The 23695-nt window shown below is 39.5% G+C and overlaps 1 protein-coding gene across 2 annotated transcripts; it reads right to left on the reverse strand.

The window, feature by feature from the left end:
* Positions 1-6625: 6625 nt before the first annotated feature.
* LOC127624578 (uncharacterized) lies at positions 6626-13240 on the reverse strand. Of its 2 annotated transcripts, XM_052099362.1 has the most exons (8): positions 13204-13240; positions 12137-12200; positions 9924-10104; positions 9729-9831; positions 8823-9529; positions 8292-8495; positions 7736-7889; positions 6626-6778 (listed from the first exon to the last, which is right to left on the reverse strand). In XM_052099362.1, exons 2-6 carry the CDS (start codon positions 12143-12145, stop codon positions 8359-8361), a joined length of 1137 nt encoding a protein of 378 aa, XP_051955322.1. In that variant the 5' UTR covers positions 12146-12200; positions 13204-13240; the 3' UTR covers positions 6626-6778; positions 7736-7889; positions 8292-8358. The 2 variants fall into 2 exon arrangements, with proteins under 2 accessions (XP_051955322.1, XP_051955323.1); XM_052099363.1 differs by lacking the exon at positions 13204-13240 and having other exon boundaries at positions 12104-12157.
* Between the last annotated feature and the right edge of the window lie 10455 nt (positions 13241-23695).

Here is a 23695-nt window from a genome sequence, read left to right on the forward strand (position 1 = left end):
GTTACTGCAATCAGACACAGGTGTTAGTCATCATTTAGCTCAGGTGTGAGCACCCTTACCGCTTTTCTCTCCCGGACGGGCACTTGACCACGCCCCCGCTGCCACACTGTTTTTCAGAGTTGCAGTCTGCTTTAACAATACATTTTCTTGATAAAAAAAATATGATCGTGCCTGGTAACATGTGCATGTAAAATGCTAGAAATGGCATTTTAGCTTAGCGTAAAGCTGGCAATTTACACAAGGTTTATTTCAATTTCTTCTGTTCCAAACATCAAACGTACTTCTCTGTCTGCTCGTATGAATGTAACACATCATAAGAAAGTGTTTCATCACTGTTCAAATGCACTTTGGATCGCATCATTTATATGTATAAATGTTTTCCATCTGAAAGGACTAAATATTAAATGAAACAAATGACAATAAAATGCAAAGTAATCACTTTTTTTTAATGTAACTGTATTCTAACTACCAATGATTTAAATTGTTACTGTAGTGGAATAGTTACTTATATTTTGTATTTTAAATACGTTATCCCGTTACATGTATTCCATTACTCCCCAAACCTGACTATATACCCACTTCTTTATAAGTCTGCATTGCGTATAACCACTTCTAAATCCCCTCTGATGCGCACCATTCAGTAGTGTCCTGCATTATCGAAAACATGACAGTCCAGCACATGAGTAGCTAATCCAATTGCAGTGTTTCCCATTAATTGACTTGTCTAATTTGCCCCACCCTCATAATGGACCGAAATGTAATACTAAAATATTTTTGCACTTCTCAGTCTCACAAAAACATCCAATAAAAAGCTGTGTTTTGAGCACTCTCTCACGTGCCAGTCAGTTCCTCACCCGTTGCTGTAAACTCACACAAAATCAGCTCGCCCAACGGTCTGGTGAACCTATTGTACAATATGTTGCTGCTCTACGGGAACTGCTAGTGAACTGCGACTTTGGTGTACTTGCGGATGACATGATCAGGGATCAAATTGAAGAGAAAACATGCACTCCTCGCATTCGGGAACGTTTATTGCTGGAAACAGACCTTACTTTACAAAAAAGCCATTACTATCGTGGGACAAATTGAGTCAGCAGTGGCCGAAGCTAAAGCTATTGAACACAATGCCGAGGCCTCAGTTAAAGTGATTCATGCTAGCTCACATGGAGCTGCAAAGTCCAGATGGCAACACAAACCTGCACCACGTAAGTTCACTCATTACTCATCTGCAAACGAACCTCAGAAAAATCGGATGACAAACACTGCTTTCGTTGTGGCTCTGCTTCACATGTAGCAAACTTTCCCAAATTCCCAGCTAAACGGGCTAAGTGCAAAAATTGGTAATTTTGCTTGCATATACCGCAGTTCTGCTTCCACATGTACTAGAGCCGGCTACATCTGAACTAACAGTTCTAAGCATTGAAACACCACCACCTATGCGGCAGAGACAATATCTTTCTTGCAATGTCTCCTTACACACTGAATGTGGAAAATCGCTGGATGTTGATTTACTTGTGGATACTGGCTCTGCTGTGTCTATCCTTCCATAATATCTGTACAAACAGCATTTTAAGACATTGCTCTTACATGTCCTAATGTTCACCTTGTTACATAAAAAAGCCAATTCCAGTTACAAGGTGCCTTCCTATTACAGTCTCTTATCAGGGTTACCATGCACTCAAATGCCATTTTAGAAAAACACAGCTACCTTTCCTTAGCCATGTTATTTCTGCACCTGGCTTACAACAAGCCCAGAGCATGTTCTAGCCATGACTCAAGCACTGCTGCCCCATGATGCACAATCCTTGCGCTCTTTCTTAAGTCTAGCAGGCTGGTTTTCAAAATGAATTCCTAACTATGCAACAATAGTGGAACCTCTTCACGTACTGCTTCGCAAATCTACTGGTTTACATTGGTCTGATGAAGCTCAAGAACATTTTGATAGAGTGAAACAGATCATTGCTACTAGTCCAGCCCTTACATTATCTGATCAATCAACACCTACCATAGTTACTACAGACACATCAGATTACGGCATTGGTGTCGTACTTACTCAGTGTCATGGTACAATGGAAAACACTGTTGCTTTTGCTTCAAGAACACTATCTGAGACCGAAAGAAATATTCCACAGTAGAAAAAGACGATCTTGCATGTGTTTGGGCAATTGAAAAATGGTGTACGTATCTATGGGGTTGTCATTTCACCTTGCAAACAGATCATAGCACAATAAATACAGTGCTGTCCACAAAAGGCTTGGGACGAGCAGGCATGAGAATTGCACGTTGGTCAGCACGTCTCATGTGTTTCAATTACAGCATGGAATACAAGCCAGGATGAGACAACGTTACAGCTGACTGTCTTTCACGTCTACCTCTTCCTGTTACAGACCATAGTTTAGACCAAGAACCTGACATGGTTGCTGTACTGTCTCCTGAATTTAGAACAGTAACTTTTGAAGAACTGAAATCTGCATGTGCGATTTGCCCCGTGCTACAACAAGTCAGGGGTTTCATTGAAAAAGGATGGCCTCGCAATACCAAAAGCCTGGATCCTTCCATTGCACCATTTGCGGAACGAATTAGCTATACAAGATGGACTCATCATTAGGGGTACACATCGAGTGATCATACCAGCTAGTATGCACTCCAAGTTCATTCAGTTAGCTCATGCTACACACCAAGGAATAGTGCGTACAAAACAGAGACTTTGTGATTTATACTGGTGGCCTGCAATGGACTGTCAAGTGGAACAGTCTATTAAATCTTGCACTACCTGTCTTCAGCATGACAAAACCGCTGTTACTCACACTGCACCCCTTTGCCCTGTGCCCACACCAACATCTGCTTGGGAGAAAGTAGCTATTGATATTGTGGGACCCTTACATAATGCACCAAAAGGTTGTCGCTTTGCAGTAACACTAATTGACTACTTCAGCAAATGGCCTGAAATTGCTTTTGCATCTGATGTGACTACGAAGACTGTTGTTAAGTTCTTATCTAGCTGTAAAGCAGTTCAATTGAAACGAGGAGCCGAGAACCGGCCTAGCGAGATAAACAATATTTTAATGATTAACTTAAACAAAAGACAAACACACACACACATGACGGACATGTCTGTATATGGTATCTCTCGTCGCACCACCATGCGCAATCTGCCTTTATCGCTCTCGGAGGCTTTATTAGCCTGATAAGGGACCGGGTGTGTATAATCACGACCCGGCCCCGCCCTCTGCCCTGTCACATTCCTCCCTCGTTCTCTCAGGCAGGGGAGCCCCTGGCATGACGTACACCCCCCCCTTTCCTTGGGGAGGGCGTGCCCTAAGCCCCGTCTGCCGGCAGGTCATCCCCTTTTACCTGGATGAGGGAGGGGAAAAGGGGAGGAAAATAGAAATATAAAAAATGGGGGGTACTTCCTGTAACAGTGTAGTACCCCCCAAAAAACACTGCAAAATGTAAACGAGAGGGAAAAGGCCAACGCGGATTAGCAGTGAGAGAGAGAGGAGAGAGAGATGAGAGAAAAAAAAACACTTACTCGCCAGTTCTCCGATACCCCGTAGCTTGTTCCTCGGCCACTCTTCCACCCTCTAACGGACGACTGCCGCACCTCTCCGGGCGGATCGGAGGCAGTCCTCCAGCCCCTGGTGGACGGAACGCCATGCCACGTTCTCGGGGGACAGAAGGGGTCTCCCCACCCCTGGCAGCGGTTCTCCGGTCGGCAACGAGCCCCTCCCCGCTCACGGTCAGCGGTTTCCCGTCGCATTTCAGCGGCCATTAGGGCACTCCTCCGCTCCTGGCAGCGGCCCTGACCGCTCCAGGCGGTCGGTTAGGAGCCCCTTCTCCCCTCGCGGTCGGCGGCTACTCCGTTGGGGTGGATGGTAGTGGCGAAAACTCTACTATGGCGTATCCCTCCTCCTTCCCGGTATTATCACGACCGGCCCCGCCCTCCGCCCTGTCACACTAGCTTTTTCAGTCGTGAAGGAACACCCGCTTGATCTAGTAACCGATAATGGATCACAATTCGTTTCAGCTGAATTTGAGTCATTCCTTGCAAACAACAATGTTAAACACTACCGCAGCTCAGTGTACTACCCGCAAGCAAATGGTGAAATTGAACGCTTTAATAGAGTATTCAAAGACTGTCTTCAAACCGCTATCATTGAAGGAAAAGATTGGAAATAATTTGTGACTGAATTCCTGCATAAATACAGAGCAACTCCACACACTGTGACTAAACTTTCACCTGCTGAACTCTTGCATGGTCGACAAATGAAGATAAAACTTCATATCAAGGGTGTATCAGGTTTGACACCACCCATTGATACACACAATGTAAAATTTTCCATCCAAAGGTCTCAAGACAAAATGAAACAATACACGGATCTCCAACGTAATGCGATACTTCCTAAATTCAAGATTGGATCTTTTGTACACATTAGGAAACCAGGACTTCTTGAAGCACACCCTAAGTTTACTCAGCCTTACCAAGTGGTTGCTCAGAAAGGATGAGCAACATTTCTTCTTTCAGATGGGAAAATATGGAATGCCAGTCATCTTGCTCCATCTGCTGCTGTTGCTTTTAATTCTCTGCTTTTAAATGAACTCTGCTCTTGCGGAGGACTCTTTTGCTCCAACATACACACCTCCTACAGTACGATCACATGTACTACCTTTTTGTTATGCACGTCCACAAAGGATGTGTGGTGCCCCTGTATGGTCTAAATATGTTCATTAGAGAAACAAAATTAAACAAAAGAGACAAGAGAAAGTTTTGAACTTTTGTGCTGAAATTCTTCTGAATATGTAACATGTTGAAAGTGATACTTGAAAGTGAAAAACTATTCTGTAATGTTTATTGTTCTATAGACTAAAGTTAGTTAACGTCGGAAATGCATATTTAAAAAAAAAAAAAAAAAAAGTCTACTTGAATCCGTTAAGGTGTTATACATACAGTGATAACTGAGTAGTGATTTTGTGTACTGTTTTCCCTGATATTCTAGTATTATGGTAATTGATTTATTGTACAAAAGGGAATATGTTGTGTATTGAAGTATATGTAACACTAGATGGCGCTGTACTGTGTGTGTGTGTGTGTGTGTGTGTGTGTGTATATATATATATATATATATATATATATATATATATATATATATATATATATATATATATATATATATATATATATACACATACATACAATAAATATTGTGAAGATGTACAATAAAGAGCTTGTAGGTAATACGAGAATACATATAATGTCGTGGTACAAGATACCGTATACAGACATGTCCGTCATGTGTGTGTGTTTGTCTTTTGTTTAAGTTAATCATTAAAATATTGTTTATATCGCTAGGCCGGTTCTCGGCTCCTCGTTTCGATTGAACTGCTTTACAGATATATATATTCTCGTATTACCTACAAGCTCTTTATTGTACATCTTAAGAGCGCTTCATAACTTCTTCAGAGCGCTTCATAACTCTCTTCCTAAGAGAGTTATGAAGCGCTCTGAAGATGTATACAATAAAGAGCTTGTAGGTAATACGAGAATCCTGAAGTTATTCTGGTAAATACACCACACATATGCGAGTAAATTACTCACTGTGCGACCAAAAAAGGTCTGTTATTAGTCACTGGCAACAAATAAAGTGAGGCATAATAAAATTATGCCGCACTTTCAATAATGAAATTAGCATTTTACTCGCCAGTGATAGAGTTGTGTAGTTTCGAACACCGAGTCCCTTTCAATTAAAAATTACAATATACTATATTGCGTGAATATAGGCTATATATCTCTGTTTGCTTAATATATATATTTTTAGTTACATTGTGCTTACATGAGGTCAAACGTCTGGCGAGTAACAACAAAAATGTACTATCCAATGATCTTTTTTCCTCCAAGATGATCATCGTAGGGGGTTGTTAACTATAACATTAAATGTATCCACTCACTCAAAAAAATTATTCATTGGATGAACTCAATTAAGTTGTGGGCAGGATTTCCATCCAATAAATATATGTAGTCCCAACTCAAACTGAGTACATCCATTCAACAGAATGTAAATCAGTTAGCCTAACTCATTTATATCAAATAGATGCAAAAGAAACTGGCCCAGTGATGGGCCACACAACCCACTTTCACTTGGCCCAAATACAGCAATGAATTACGGTACATGACTGGACCAGGTCTTGTTGCCAGAACTCGGGCCACATATGGCCCATGGCATAGCCATATCTCAGCCAAATGTATGACTTTGTAGGACCAAACAATTCATGTCAGCCTCAACTAAACCTTGATCTAGCCACTTTATACACACCCTTGGCCCAGCTGAAAAATGTCTGAAAAACAACAGTATTCTTAACAAATTTTTATTGTTTCACATTTAAACAAAACAATTAACAAACAAACAAAAAACTTCTTGAATGTCAATGCCATGTATCACACAGCTCTTGAACAAGAGGCACTGTGCACACAATTCTTCAACATCTGATCCAGTTCATGAACAAGAGGCACTGTGCACACAACTCTTCAACAACTGATTCAGTTCATGAACAAGAGCCACTGCACACAACTCTTCAACATATGATTCAGCTCATGAACAAGAGGCACTGTGCACACAAGTCGCAAGTCTGTTAACCAGTGGTACTCTCCTGACGCTCTTTTCTCTTCATCCTTTCTCTTCTGCCACATCCCTATCCGGGGCCAGATATAGCCATCTCTTAATGGTGGAATCGATTTCCTTTTCTGTGGCCGCAGACGTCAGGCGGTTACGCCTCACAGCCGCTGAAACATACATGGTCTGAAATTAGTTTCTGTATCAAAAGACAATGTGGCTATTGGATTTTAAAGGACAATTACATTAAAACTGAACCCAGAACCTATTGAAAGACATTCTGTAACATCTACACAGAGACTGTAAATTGATGCAGATCAGTAATGAGCTGGCACCATCCTCCTACCAGGTTCCAATATGGCTCCAGGAGAAATCCAGTCTAAGCAGTTGCTTTTCAGAGTCATGTGCAATTCAATAAGTACAGATATACGACTGCACTTTTTTTTATTTATTTTTTTTAAATCTCGGCCTTAGTGCAATGGTATGATTGGTTCAACACAATTTGCTCAGCAGAAAATAATAAGTCCATTATGAATCATGTGAACCAGTCATGTATGTCTACACTTTCGATTTAAACTGGTCTATGTATGTATATATCAAACCAGAATGTCCCGCGTTCGGTTTTAGTGGAATTGTCGGTTACACTATGTTTTACGGTGTCCTTTTACAGTTGTAATTGTTTTTTAAGAACAGAGTAATATTATGTATCAATTACTTACTATAGTGTTAGTATCAAGGTTTGGTTTAAAGTTACTGCATGTAACTATTCATAATTCACTGTTATTATTACAGTAAGTACATGTAACATGTAGCAAGGACACTGTAAAATAAAGAATAACAGAATTGTTTTTTTTCTCTCTCCTGCTCACCACCATCTACCTCCTCGCTTCTCTACATATACCTTCTTCCTGTCCCCTTCTCTCATCTTTTTCTTTCCTCATCCCCCAATTTCTCCACTCTCTCCTTTTCCTCTGCCCTTTTTTTCTCCCTCCCCTTTTCATCCCTCACATTTCCATCATCTCGTTCTCCTCTGCTTTCTTCCTCTACTCCCCTTGTAACCTGAATTTAAATACATTGTAATGATTCTTAAAACTTAAACCACTCTTATGGCATGAAGTACAACTTACCAATCACAACATCCCGTAAGCGCGGGAAACCAATTTTTCCATTTATTCCTCTCATATTGATTTTTTTGGCCAAAGCGTTAGTAACCAGTCCATGCATAATCCTCCAGATGCACTCATGAACATCCACCCCACCTTTGAGAGCCAGTGCGTGTACCTGAAATTATAATGATTTTTTTTTTTTAAAGCAATGGTTTAATTCATCATGAAATACTTGAATACTAATAGGTGACACTGGTAACATACATTTCTCTCTCTCTCTCTCTCTCTCTCTCTCAAAAAATACATTACAAATTACATCCGTCTGTTAGAAAAGATGACCATTTTGATGTAATTTTGTCTGTATTTGTTCATCCAAGCACAAAAAGAAGCAGAAGAGAACTCAATTCAGTATGTGTGTGCATCTGAGATGTGGCTGTCAGTGTGTGAGTGCTTTGAACGTGTGCACACAGAAAAGCGGTTTTACTGTTCCCACATTTAACAGGGGAAGTGCCACCACAAATAGAGTGCAAGTCTGTGGAAAACACTGAAGCACCTCAGTTTTCATTTGCCTACATACCAACTGTTTTTGGAGGTCAGGATTACTTTGCAGTTGTTCCTCCATGTCCTGAAGAGAACTGACATCTTTAAGTGGCAACAAATAAATTTCGAGCGAGGTCTGTCTCTGACTCATCAGTCGATTTCATACTTTGCAGGGTCTTGAAGATGATTCGCAGTTGGTCCATCATCATTTCCTGTTTTGTTAATATATTACGCAGGAGGGCTAAGAAGAAAACAAGAAAGAGAAATATTAGTTTTCAGTCACTTTAATTAGGTTAAAACAGACTATTTGCTGGTATTATTACTATTTCTTACTAAAACTATTCCAATGCAAATCCAATTTAAAAGTTAACATGCTAAATGACAACAATTGTGGATTAATCACCGTCAGGACTTCTGGAACATCACAAATTACAACATCTCAAAACATTCTTGAGATATTAATTTATGGAGGTTGTTGGCAAAATATCTGAAGTAATTTCCCAGAGATTTGTTTTTTTTTTTTCCCGAAAAAAAAAAACATAACTATAATAAACATAAATATACTCACATGTTTGCAAACTAGATGTCTGCTCCCTGGACTGGTGTGGCTCAGTATGTTTCAATGGGACTAGAGAAGGTGCACGTGGTCTACGGATCTCAGAGCTGGCATGGCATGATCTAAGAATTTCATTGCTGGCATGACTTGGTCTACTTATATCAGTGCTGGTGTTGCTTGACGTGTGAATCTCACTGCTGGCATGCCTTAATGGACGAATCTCAGGGCTGACGTGCCTCGAGGTACAGCGCTCGGTGATGATGTGCCTGCTTGAAGATAACTTATTAGTGCTATAGTGCTGACTTGGGTGGAGCTTATGACTGTTGAGGCCTCTTGGGTTGAGCTCAGGACTGCTATGGCCTTTTGGGTAGAGGTCAGGACTGCTATGGCCTCTTGGGTAGAGCTCAGGAGTGCTGTGGCCTTTTGGGTGGAGCTCAGGAGTGCTGTCGTCACTTGGGTAAAGCTCAGGAGTGCTGTGGCCTCTTGGGTGGAGCTCAGGAGTGCTGTCGTCACTTGGGAAAAGCGCAGGACTGTGGCCTCTTCGATGGAGGTCAGTAGTCCTGTCGTCTTTTGGGTGGAGGTCAGCAGCGCTGTGGCCTTTTTGGTGGACCTGAGGAGCTCTGTGGCTTCTTTGGTGAAGCTTGGAGCTGTTTTGCTTTACTGGTTCTAATGCAGGACTTTTGTGCTGCCTGACGATCTTTGGAGCATTGGGCAACTTTCTGCTCAGAAGTACAAAAGATCTTAGGACTTTATTTGGTATGATAAAATAAACTATAATTTAAAATTGCAGAAGATTCTTATCCTTTCTTTGACTTTTTTTCTTTCACAGTGCTTTCCATCTCATCATCATCCTCTCCAGGGAAAAGATTGCTTTTAGGCAAAACAAAACAAAACATTAAAACACATTATTTCCCCTACATTCTTTTTCTTTTAAATTGACTTGGTGAGTTCCCTCCATCACTTCCAATGTCAGTGTGATCAACAGCTTGAGGAAGTTTTCTTCTAGCTTCATTGTAGTCATCTGGGAAAGTAATTTTAAGTAATACATGAGGCATTTTAGTAATACATAACATTAGTTCAGTTTATAGGAAGAAGTGAAAGAATGTTACTTACGGGATGTGAAAATAATTCTGGCCTTATGGGGCTTCCATTCATCTCCAGGACATTCTTGCAATTTTATAGCTTTTGCTATATCAGTTTTATTTGGAGGCCACATGCACTCTACATTTTTTATCCAGATGGAAGGCACAACTTCTACCTCATTGGTGTTGTCAAAAACAAATATGTGAAACATCTAAAGATAAAACAAATCAAAACCACAGAAACATACTCTTTAGCCTACTGAAAAACTAAAGCAAAAGGGCTATTTGTCTCAATGCAACAGTGGAACAACAACAAATCGGTTTTGGAATGGTAATCTCACCAACTTCTGGGGCATATTTCTAATCATGAAACATTTGATGTTAGTAGAGAGGTTGGAAACAACATAAATTCCAAGCTCTCTTGAGTCAATAGGATATGTAAAGAAGTGTTCCACCTGTTTATATTCATTGGCCACAATGTACACTACTCCTTTATCCTCAACAATGTTCTGGACCAACACCAACTTTTTTCAATTTTGATGCAACAATCTCTCTCTTTGACCTTCACAACTACATCATCTGAAACGAGCACTTTATATTGACGAACTTGTCGTGAGAAGCATTCTGGCACTGGCCCATCCATATGCTCATTTTCCAGTTTTTGAGTTGCCTCTTTAACATCAGGACTGTAGCTGCCATTTTCCATCTCTGATAATCTAGCATCACCTGAGTCAAAGGATTAAGTGGCCCTCGAACCAATTTTTTAAGTTTTCCTAAGAAATTTTCAAAGGGAAATGCTGATATAAGGTCTAAATTGCCATGGACTTTGACATCTTCACTGAGATGCACCAGACCATGAATATTGTAAACCAAAAACTCTTCACCGTAAAGCTGGCCAAAGTGTTCAACGAATGACACCAACAGAGTTTTAGCAAAGTCATTCAACTCCAAACAATATTTTGGACTTGCCAAAATGTACACGCCTACTGACAACAGCATGAAGTTGTCATAGATCTGAGGCTGTAGAACACCCCTTAGCACAACTGGACCAGAGTACAACAAGAATTGGCGTAGTTCAGTGGCTTTCCACCTACATCGTTCAGCCAGAGCCCGTGGCCTTCGAGCAAACTCACTTGGAATGTAATTTCGCAGTGCAAGAAGTCTATCTGAAACCATGGAAGCTTGACTAGATGAAATGCGACAGTGCAAGGGACCAGTGGTGCTGATCCACAAGTCTAAGAGACGCCTCATTACACCCAGACAAACAAGATGCATATAATCATATGGAAAACAAGTGACCATGTCAATGCCAACCTCTGTAAGAGGTGAGTGTTGGACGTGGTGTGCTTCATCCGTTGCTTGCCTAAAACTATCATCAGTTCTGCGCCTTGCATTGACCTCAGGAAATGTCATTCTATTAGATTTGCGGACACCTGTTTGGTGACACTTGTCACATCCATAATATGCAGTGTGTGACTTTACACCTCTGACGAAGGCTCGGGTATCACACACAACAGAAACAACATTCAAAAAGAAGGTTTTCTGCTTGAACAGAAACCCATCTTTCAACACTTTCAGCTCTTGAACCAGATCATGAAGATATTCAGTCAATTAATTTGGCTTAGAAGTACCACAAAACAGTCCAATCAAAATTGGTTTCTTGGTGTATCCTTGTAACAAACCAAGAATTGGCCAAAACTGTGTAGAAGTACTCTTGAAGAGGGGCAGACCATCAAAATTCAACTGTAGTTTAAAAACATGTCTGTCTGGCACATTAGACCAAATTACATCTAGAATTTTCCGAACAGAATTCAGAATCCCACAATAATGGAACATTCCACCAGCTACATTGCTAATTTTGTAGCTCGTATTTGTTTTCAGCAACGTTCGTCCATCCTTTGGCAGAGAAGGATGACAGATTTTGAGGACACTGAGAAGAGCTGACAGAGCTATTAGAGATTTTCCAAATTCAATTGCCCAGTCTGCCAGAGAACTCTGCAAATCACCATCCATCTCACTACACTGTTCTCAAAGATCAGGCAGATCCTCAACAGAAGCTACAGTATTTTCATGTACTTCCTTATCATCAATGCCATCAACTAGATCCTCATCACTAATTTGCATGTCAGATTCCTCTGTATCATCATCAACAAACACTTGTATCATCATTCACGTTTCCTTCCCTATGGTGCTCATTTTCGATTAGTTTACCAACTAGCCTTAATGCCCTTCTTCCTGAGTTACCCCTATCATTGTACATCCAAGTCTTTTCCATACGTGGCTTTACTCAGGTCTTTTGTTCTTCAACCTGACACAAACAAAAGAGAACATGAAAAATTGAAAAAATATTTATATAAATTATTAATAATATAGAAAGCGCACACACACACACACACACACACACACACACCAAACAAAAACAATCAAGAAAATCGTAAATGAATGAGACTACAAGGTGGTCCGTGTACGTTTTGATAAGTTTGTTTTTCAATTTAAAATGAAATAAAGCAGAAATAAGAAAATGGGACCGTAAATTGTTTTTTTTTTATTTGTTCCAAAAATAAACAAAAATATAAAATTTTGACTATATTTTCCTTTTTTGATTCACAGCTGAAATCTTGTTTTTTTTTTTACAAACGAAAAAAATGAATAGGTGTTTTTTTTCCCCATTTCTGCTTATTTAATTTCAAATTGAAAGACAAACTATCAAAACCCATAAACCCATTTGCTCACTTGTTTATGGAAGCTTGTTTCCGCCACAGAATGAAAAATAAAAAAGGTAATTGCGACTTTTTATCTCACAATTCTGACTTTATTTCTCAGAATTGCGAGATATAAAGTCGCAATTGCGTGTTATAAAGTTGCAATTGCGTGTTATAAAGTCGCAATTGCGTGTTATAAAGTCAGAAATGCGTGTTATAAAGTCGCAATTGCGTGTTATAAAGTCGCAATTGCGTGTTATAAAGTCAGAAATGCATGATATTAAGTCGCAATTGCGTGTTATAAAGTCAGAATTGCGAGATATAAAGTCAGAATTGCGAGATATAAAGTCAGAATTGCGAGATATAAAGTCAGAATTGATTGATATAAAGTCGCAATTGCGTGTTATAAAGTCAGAAATGCATGATATTAAGTCGCAATTGCGTGTTGTAAAGTCAGAATTGTGAGATATAAACTATTCTGAGGGGAAAAAAGTCGGTCTTTTTTTCCCTTAGAATTGGCCTGATAACTCGCAATTGCGAATTTATATCTCACAATTCTGAGAAAAGATGTCAGAATTGCGAGATGTAAAATTCAAAATTATTACTTACCAAACTTCGCCCGCTTTGTTCTTGAGGTGAGGTGAGAAGTCCACACAACCGTTAGTGAAGTGCAGCCTCAAGTGCATCAGTCCCCGCCCACTTCTTAAACTTCGGCAGCGCTGGATCCGGAAGAATCAATATACATTTTTTTTATTTGGGTTGAAGCGTTCTAAACCATTAACTAAACCGGCTAAATCGCAAGATTACACAGTTTCAATTGAAGAAAAAAAAAAAAATATATATATATATATATATATATATATATATATATATATATATATATATATATATATATATATATATTGAGTGTAAAGACTACAATGAGGTAAAACTGCAAACCCATGAAGCATTGCGTTTTAGGCGCGCTTTCTGGGCTCGCTTTTCTAGATGCAACCTGATTGGTAAAACTTTTTAAAAACTTTTTTTTTTTTTTTGCCATATTAGGACATTTTAAGACAGAAGAAATATGTGAGAAGATTGGCCTTATCTTGTGCATGAAATGAGACAATCAAACAATTAAAGTTCTATTCTATCTTGCTTTGACCTTCTAACACTTACACTCCCTATTTATATTTATATATATATATATATATATATATATATATATATATACACACACACACACACACACACACACACCATAACCGGGCCATGTTCGGTTCACATGCCTCATGCCAGTGCCGAATGAATGCCAGCTGTGCCGGCTTCATGCCAAATCTGGGCCAGAATTCTTTGCTACCAACATATTTTTATCAAATACTTACAACAGTATGTAATTGAGTTAGCCTAACTAACTTTTACCAAATACAGCTGAAGTAAAATAATTACATTAACTAAATGAAATTGATTTACATTTGTCCAACTCAAACTTACATAATTATTGGAAAGGAAATTATTATCATCAATTAAATATATAAATCATTTTTCATTTGATCCATTAACATACACATGAGACAAACCTGTTTTTTTTTTTAATTTTTATTGAAATACATTTACATTTGAACTTCATTTACTTAGAGCCCCTCCACTCAAAAATGTTTTTCTTCCTGTTGGATGTTTGAGTTTCACCGTGCTTAATGATGTAAAATAGAATGAACTTGACTGATCCCCAGGTGAAATTCAAGTATTATCACAGCTCACGAAACAGAGCTGCGATAATGTGTGAACTTCCCCCGTGGGGATCACTGAAGTGTCATCTATTCTACATTATTCTACACAGTGAAAATCAAACATGTATGTGCAGAGTTGGAAACATGAAATGCTGTTTTCACACATCAGCTGAAAGTGGGAATTGTCTCCGAACTCAGTGAAAATCCAGTTTTAACGGGCATGCTTACTGGCATGATTTGTGATATCACAACTAATTTGGAATTTAAGTCTGATCCAATATTCAATTAATATTAATGTGATGTAGAAAGCTGAAGCTGTAAAGTGCACATACACTGAACATGGGGGTGTAGGAGACATCTTGTGTCCAGCAGGAAACTTTAGAAGTGTTCATATTCATAAATTCTGGAAATTCTAATGAGGTAGGAATAAATTCCCCTTTTAAGGATTTACATGTGAAAAGTATACTTTTACTGCGTAAAAAACAAACAAACAACATAAGTGAGAAAATATTGTTCCAAGCAAATTTGCATGCATCCTAATACATGTCTGGAGAGCATATTTCAATAAAAATATCAAGACATTAACTTTTTTACTAGATAAAACACAAGTATATTAACTTGAATGAACAGTATACTGGTAAACAATGAATGCCCAGCTATCCTAAACATCAACAATAAAGACACTATAGCTGGATAGAATGCACTGCAAAAACTCTGTATATGTAGTTGCTTGCCTTGAACTATCATTTACATAAAGGGAAAGAAAAAACCAATAGGCTATGGCAAATTCCACACTACTGTACATTTACAGTAAAAAGAGCCTTGGTGGTTGGTGTGTTGTTGTAGGTGGCAACAAAAACAAGTATTGTGGACCACGGTTAAGACTAGCAAAATAAAAAAATAAACAGCAAGGAAGACATTTTAAAATAACTTAACGTAAATGTCACTTGCAACATAAAAAAATAAAAAAGACTTCTGGCTATTTGCAATCAAAGAAAAATACAGTGCCTTGATCTGTTTTTAGATCAATTTCAATCCATCTCAAGTCATGAAGTCAAATAAGTATAAGTGGCACTGAGGTAGAGTCAAGAAATTATGATGGAGAGGTGAAATGGGCAAACTTTATGGGTGTAAACACTTGTCCAATCCCAAGTAATCTCAGTCTTAAACCCTCCATCAAAGGAGATCGTCACATGGTTTTGTCCTATTATGCAAACAGCTTGATTTTCAGCTGTTGTAATTTGGCCACTAACAATCCAAGAAAAATACAGCGCATTGAGCTGTTTTTAGATCAATTTTAATACCTCTCGACAGTCATGAAGTCAAATAAGTAGAGAGGAATGGTACGGAGGAGGTAGAGTCAAGAAATTATGATGGAGGTGAAATGGGCAAATTTTCTGGATGTAAACACTTGTCCAATCCCAAGTAATCTCAGTCTTAAACCCTCCATCAATGGTTTTGTCCTCTTATGCAAACAGCTTGATTTTCAACTGTTGTATCTTTGCATTCAGCTTGTGTAATGAGTATCTATTATGTGATGAGTGCTGATTTATGCCTGCAGGTGGCAGTAATGTGTTATATAAAATGAAGTGCATTTGCTAGAGGAAGTGGTGGTAATGGAGACATGCTTGGTGTTCCACATGGAATAAAGACGCCAGTACCAGCCCTTCTTTGTATCTTTATTTGTTGTCTCTGGAACAATACATGGTACCAGAAGTGGGGTCAGAAAGGCTCAATGGATGCCATTAAACCACCGGGATCGTTGAAGTTGAGTGGAAATGTTGATGCACATTGGAGGACTTTCAAACAGCAGTTCGAGTTGTATGTTGTTGCTATCGGACAAACAGCGGCTGTGGATGAAAGAAAGATTGCCCTGTTACTTACCATTGCTGGAGCTGATGCCGTGGAGGTCTATAACACCTTTAATTTTGATGAAGAGGCAGACAAGAAGAAACTGGATAAGGTACTGAAAAAATTTGATGCTCATTGTTTGTCAAGGAAGAACAAGACATATGAACGATATGTATTCAGAACACGCGTGCAGCATGAAGGAGAGGCTTTTGATTACTTTCTGACCGATCTCAAGATAAAGGCAAAGACTTGTAATTTTAATGAATTAAGAGATTCAATGATTTGTGATCAGATTGTTTTTGGTATCTATGAGAAGAAACTGAGAGAAAGATTGTTACGAGAATCAGAACTCACCTTGGATTATGCTGTCAAATTGTGCCAGTCCAGTGAAGTAGCGAGACAGCAAGTGAAGCAGTTTGATGGGACTAATGGCGCCACTATGTCATTTCTGAGTGCAGAAATTGATGCCATTTCATTCAGAGGCAAGAGAAGAGGTAACTCTAGAAGTTTCAGAGAAAATGACTATGAAACATTCTCATGCAAGCGCTGTGGGACCAAACATAAGTTCAGACAGTGTCCAGCTTTCGGTAAAAGATGTTCTCAGTGTAATGGCCCCAACCACTTTGCAAAAATGTGTTTTTCAAAAGACATGAAGCGGGAAAATATAGTGCATATAGTGGAGGAGGCAGATGACAGTGATTTGAGTGACTCATTTTATGTGAACATGATTTCTGAAGAGAAAGTAAATCAGCATGCTGCAACATGTGTATCAAGTGAGGATTCAGTCAAGTCTTCGATGTGGATTGTTCCTCTTGTGGCTAATGGGACCGTAGTGCCTTTTAAATTAGATACAGGTGCAAAAGTTAATTTAATTAACATCAGAGATGTGAAAGCATTGAAAGAAAAACCTCTAATTAAAAAACGTACCATTCCCCTCAAAGCCTATAATGGACAACCAATTGAAACACGAGGAGTATGCAGATTAAAAATACAAGTAAAAGGAAAGATGAAAAGTTTGATGTTTGTTGTAGTTCCCAATGGTCATGAATCTCTGTTAGGAGATAAAGCGTGTGAAGACCTTCAGTTGGTTAAAAGAGTGTATCAAGTCAACAAGGAAGCTGTTTTACAGACTATCTGTGACAATATAACTGACATTGTCAAACAATTTTCGGATGTTTTTGAAGGTCAAGGCACATTGCCTTTTACCTATAAAATACAACTGAAGGATGATGCTTCTCCCATCATACATGCTCCTCGGCGGGTCCCTGCACCTCTGCGTGAGCCCTTGAAACAGGAATTGGATCGCATGACCCAAACAGGAGTTATACAACGGATTGAACAACCTACAGATTGGGTAAATTCTATAATTTGTGTGAAGAAGCCTAATGGTGACTTAAGAGTGTGCTTAGATCCTAAAGACCTCAATGATAGCATCAAAAGAGAACATTACCAGATACCCACCCGAGAAGAGATCATTAGTGACATGTCAGGAGCTAAGTTGTTTAGCAAATTAGATGCATCTCAAGGATTCTGGCAGATTCGATTGGATTCTGAGAGTAGCAAGTATTGTACATTTAATACTCCCTTTGGAAGATATTGTTTTCTTCGACTTCCTTTTGGAATCAAGTCAGCTCCCGAGATTTTTCATCGAGCCATGGAAACCCTTATTGAAGGTTTAGAGGGTGTTCGTGTATATCGATGATATTGTGGTGTGGGGGTCCACCCTTCAACAACATAATCAGCGACTAGTAAAAGTGATGGAAAGAGTTCGAGCACATGATTTAAAGCTCAATCAGAAAAAGTGTCAATTTGGAGTCACCGAGATAACATTCTTAGGTGACAAGCTGTCTGGGAAATGTGTGGAGCCACACCCAGCAAAAGTGCAAGCCCTCCTTGATATGCCTCCACCTACTGACAAGAAGGGAATTCTGCGTGCCATGGGAATGGTGAACTTCCTAGGAAAATTTCTGTCAAATCTTTCAGCCAAAACTACCCATATGAGAAAGTTGTTACAAAATAATCAAGAGTTTGTGTGGACTTCAGTACATGATCAAGAATGGAAGCAGTTAAAGGAGATTCTTACTACTGAACCATTTCCTTGTTTTTTTTGATCACACACGATCAACTAAGATCTCTACAGACGCCTCTCAGGATGGATTGGGGGCGGTGCTTCTTCAGGCCTTTGAGGATTCCTGGAGACCTGTGGAATATGCTTCGCGATCTATGACAGAGACTGAAAGACGCTATTCTCAAATAGAAAAGGAGACCTTGGGTTTAGTATTTGGCTGTGATAAATTTCATGGATATATATACGGATTACCTACTTTTACAGTAGAAACAGATCATAAACCATTAATATCTATCATTCAAAAGAACTTAAATGATATGACACCTCGCATTCAACGTATGATGATGAAATTACAAAGATATGATCTGAATCTTGTGTATACACCTGGAAAGTATATCATTGTGGCTGATGCACTGTCTCGAGCACCAATAGCTTCGGAGATCAGTAATATGGACGAAGTTGAAAGACATGTGAGTATGGTGTATTCAGCTCCACCAGTTTCAGATGAGATGTTAAAACTGATCGCAGAGGAAACTGCAAAGGATGCTGAACTGCAGAGGGTTATTGAACATCTTCATCATGGATGGATCAAAGGCAAGTGTCCACAGTACTTTCCATTAAGGGCTGAACTGAGTGTGGTTGAGGGCATGCTGTTGAGAAAAAACAGAATTGTCATTCCAGTGTCAATGCGCCAAGGCATGCTTCGTCGAATTCATGAGGGACATCTTGGTATTGAAAAATGCAAGAGAAGAGCTAGACAAGCTGTTTTTTGGCCTGGAATTAATGTGCACATTGAGAAATACATCAGTCAGTGTGACGCTTGTCTGAGTCATCATTATAAACTGGCTAAAGAACCTATAATGATAGCTGCTTATCCTACTGAACCGTGGCAAAAAGTAGGAACTGATCTTTTCCAGTTGAATGGTAAGGATTATCTGGTGGTTATTGATTATTATTCCAATTATCCTGAAGTTGAACAGCTCCGTCATACAACATCGAATGATATGATTCCAGGCATGAAAAGCATGTTTGCAAGGCATGGAATTCCTCATATTGTGCAAAGTGACAATGGTCCTCAGTATAATAGTCGTGAATTCAGGCTGTTTGCAAAACAGTATGGCTTTAAGCATACTACTTCAAGCCCCCTTTATCCAAAGGCAAATGTTAAAGCAGAAAAAGGGGTACAAATTGTAAAAAGGCTATTGAAAAAAGCCGCCGCAAGCATGTCTGATGTAAATCTGTCTCTTCTGAGTTACCGTTCTTCTCCACTCAGTTGTGGATTATCTCCTGGTGAGTTATTGATGAACCGAAAACTGCGTGACACACTGCCAAAATTATCCCTGAAAACAGAAAACAACAGCCTATCATTGAAAAAGATGCAACATCTTAAAGAGAAGCAGAAAGAATATTATGACAAGGGAGCTCGACATTTGAAACCTCTTTCTGAACGAGATACAGTTAGAGTTGAGGAGCCTACTGGATGGAGAAAGAAAGCTACAGTTCTAAAAGAGGTAAACCCAAGATCATATCTGGTTCAAACTGAAGATGGCCAGACATTGCGGAGAAATCGACAGAGCTTGCTTAAGACTGCAGAGCAATGTCCTCCTTTGGATGAGCCAACCTTGTCTGTAGAAATGCAGTCTTGTGAAATGCCCTCTGTTGATCTGCAACATCATGAAATGCTATCTCCAGGTATGCTTTACTCTCCAGAACAAATTCCTGAACTTGATTTACCTGTACCAAAGACTGACATGCCTGTCTTCCGGAGAACTAATCGAGTCGAAAAGCTCCTGTTCGAATGGACTTATAAAAAAAAAAAAAAATGTTTTTTTTTTTTTTTACATATATATTGATGAACTGATTGCTGATTTTTTTTACAGTTGGGCTGATGTGAATTATTAGTAATTGTGAAACTGTGTAAAAAAGAAAAAGAAAAAAAAGGGGAAAAGATGCAATGAGTATCTATATGTGATGAGTGCTGATTTATGCCTGCAGGTGGCAGTAATGTGTTATATAAAATGAAGTGCATTTGCAGAGGAAGTGGTGGTAATGGAGACATGCTTGGTGTTCCACATGGAATGAAGACGCCAGTACCAGCCCTTCTTTGTATCTTTATTTGTTGTCTCTGGAACAATACAGCTTGTGCCCATCCAAATTCATTATGATCTTCTGGAAAAACTCGAAGGTGTATTTGAGGTTGTCCGGAAAACTCAGATCAAGGGCATAAATGAGCCCAAAAAGCATTACGAAGCCCATGATAACACTGCCCAAGTTGCTCAGGACTTTGATGCCTTCAATCACAACTCCAATGTCCTCAGGCTCCAGATCCCCATCACTTCGGATCACATAAATCCCCATGACTGTGGTTGCTAGGTCCCTTTCTGCATCCTCGGTCGCCAGTGCCTGAACACCACAAACACAGAAAACACAGCAAGTGTTTAATAAAGATGGACAGAGAAATAAGGGGACATAAAGTGACGCAGGGCTCCACAGGTGATGGCGACAGACACAAAAATAAATCTAGAAAAGCATTTGTCCATTATCAACAGCACAACTTCATCCCCCAGGCCAACAGAACTCTAAACAACCTCCCCACTCCAAGCGCAGACACACTCACACACCCCCCTAAACTCAAAAACATGTACGATCACTTGTCTACACCAGTACATAAGAACACCTCTGTGGGGCTCTGTCAATATAAATAGTGTGTCATGGGAGAAGTAAGAGGGAGTAACAGTTCAACACTACATGACAAACATATTGTGATGAATTTACCAGATATTCTTTGAAAAAGGTGTCTGGATCTTCATTGAGGTAGATGATGAGGCACCTCAGGATACACTCCCTCTTGGTGTTGACGTTGTCACGCTGAAGCAGGGATGAAAAATGAGACACAATTTAGCCAAATGTGGTTGTTATGGTGACACAGGGTTGTCTAATTAAGATCAGAGTGTAATTTCAGTCTGAACAGGATGCCTAACCCCTAAATGCCCCCAACAAGCAAGTTGGTAGTTTTCTTGCATGTTTTACATTGGTGTGTGAGTGGATGAACCAAATAAAAAAAAACATAATATTTGGATGAAAGCACTATACTAGTAGGCCATTTATAAAGTGTTTAAATAAGCAACTATGGACAATAAAACCTTACAATAACCACCCCAATACATGCAAAGGGATGTTAGATGCATTTCGACTAACCGAATCTGTGATAGACAGGACTTCCTTAATCCTCTGCCCCTTCACTCCTCCTTTGCTCTTAAATATCTGCATCAGCTTGTTTGAGAAGTGGTCCAGCTGTGACATGAAGTTTGACTGCAGTGGCTTGGTGGTGATCCTCATAAACTCTCATAAACTTTATTTTTCAGGTAAATGCTTACCTGAAAAATAAACAAAATGCAGCCATTAAAATGTGTTAATTACCACCACTGTGGCTCTATGGGGGAGCTTAGTGTTTGATTTTACATAGTACAGTCTGCACGGGTGTGGTAGAAGAAGAAAACAAAACGAGCACCAGCAGCGTGTTGTGCCGAGTTGTGCATGGCTGTGTGCACCTTGCAGGATGTTCCAATCATTTATCACCATTGATGAACCACAAAGATTATTAAATCATTTTTAAACAGAAGCCTAGTTAGAATAGACCTGTGAAGAACCGTGACATGCACGTAATTGTCAGCAGACATGCACAACTCAGCAAAAGACTGGTGAATGGCAGGTGAGCAGAGAGAAAATGGTTAAAAATAATCCTCAGTTCAGCTGTAAATGTACAGTGTACAGTGACAAGTGAATAGAGACTGCAGCTCTGCAGCTTCTCAAGATTATACACACACACGATTCGATGATCAATCGAGTATAGGCCAGATTTGACAATTCTGATTCGACTATGTAAACCTTTTGCACTAGTAAATACAATTGTGCAGAAAATTTCAACTCATACATACATACATGTACACATTTACTTACTTCACTCTGCTGGAATAAGGCAGGCCATCTGTTTACGAAATCTTCTATCAGGGGCCTCTGCTCCACAATCTCTTGTCGTCTGTGGGAGAAGGTTTTTCCCATTTTTTCTTTTATCACCACTTCATTGTCACGCTTTTTCAGCTCTGACAATAAAGCAATTCTCTCATTCTCCAAGCTTTCTGTGGTCTCGCCTTTTGGGTGCAGAGGAATATAGTTAACTTCAGCCTTTCTAGGCTTCTTGATGTTGGCTGCAGCTTTGCCTTGACCCTCTCGTTTGTGTTTCAAAGAGTTCAAACGGATTTCGGGATGTCCAAGTCGGCCAAGTTTCGTACGAAAGTTTTGCATTTTATACTTAAGCGACTGTTTCCATCCCCAAAATCCTGTCTTGGATCCCAGCTGCCCCAGACATGGATGGGCCATTGTCAAAGCTGCTGCTACCTCTTCACACTGGTAGTCTTTTGGATACTTAGTGTATTTCATCATTTCTTGCGCAAGGCCATCAAGGATGACCCCATTTAGCTTTGGGCCAGGGTTGAAGTATGTTCCATTGGTCTTAAACTCTGTGTTTTTCTGTTGTAGTTCAAATTCAGCTTCATAGGTGAATTTAGGGACTAGAAAAACATTTGGCCAGGAGGGCAATCGTGAGGGGCGAGTTTCTGGGGATGAATGTGGTGTTGATGTGTACAGCGTATCGTCACTGCAGGATGAGGCTATTGACGAAACAGGGGTTTCAGGCTCTGAGCAAGTGGTAGCCGAGGTCTCACCAAAAGAGTCTATTGTGTACAAAGTGATGCAGGGCTCCACAGGTGACAAGATAGGATTACAGATTATTTTCAGTGTGCTTTTGTTTTGAATGTCAGACACTGAAGTTAGATTCATGAACTCATTAAAATCAGAATCCATGAATTGAATCCGGAAATCCTCTTTCAATTGAAATAATGTCTTTATTAGCACATGTAGTTCTTCCACTGATGCCGGAATTCCATAAGGTAGGTGCAGTTTTCTAGAGTCAGATGCGTCACCAAAAATGATCCGAAGGACAGCCGGATTTGCCATTTTGGAACACCTTTAATCTAGAGCAGAAAAAAGGGAAGAGGACAAGAAACAATAAATTAGTTATATTTGTGATTTAAAAAAAAAAAAAACAGTTTGAGATTATAAGTCTGGCATCAAGAGCTCATACTGTTTTTGTTTAACAATGACACTAACCTTTAACGATGATGAATCTTTTCAACATTACCATACGCAAACCCTGAACCATATATTCCACAAGGGGATAAGGGTCCACCAAGTCATCAAGTTCAATTAGGGCAACCTCTCTAGTGGGTGAGTCAGACAGCTCAAAACCCCCATAATGCTCCCTATACCAAGCGCATACATCTTTCACTACAAAACACAACTTCTCCTTCAGAACGCACAGCTGAATGATCTTATTAAATTTAGGCAGTCCATCTACAGATCCATGTACAATAAGCATCCCCTCACTGTAATGTATACCACTGCAAGACAAATT

This window comes from Xyrauchen texanus, chromosome 31 (genome assembly GCF_025860055.1).
Source record: "Xyrauchen texanus isolate HMW12.3.18 chromosome 31, RBS_HiC_50CHRs, whole genome shotgun sequence".
NCBI lineage: Eukaryota > Metazoa > Chordata > Actinopteri > Cypriniformes > Catostomidae > Xyrauchen > Xyrauchen texanus.

Excerpts from the sequence above, each read along its gene's own strand:
- LOC127624578 (XM_052099362.1), bottom strand. Across the intron at positions 9,530-9,728 it reads CAATTTAAAAGAAAAAGAAT|AAAGTTGCCCAATGCTCCAA; the intron begins GTAGGGGAAATA and ends ACTTCTGAGCAG. Across the intron at positions 8,496-8,822 it reads GACATCTAGTTTGCAAACAT|CCCTCCTGCGTAATATATTA; the intron begins GTGAGTATATTT and ends TTTTCTTCTTAG.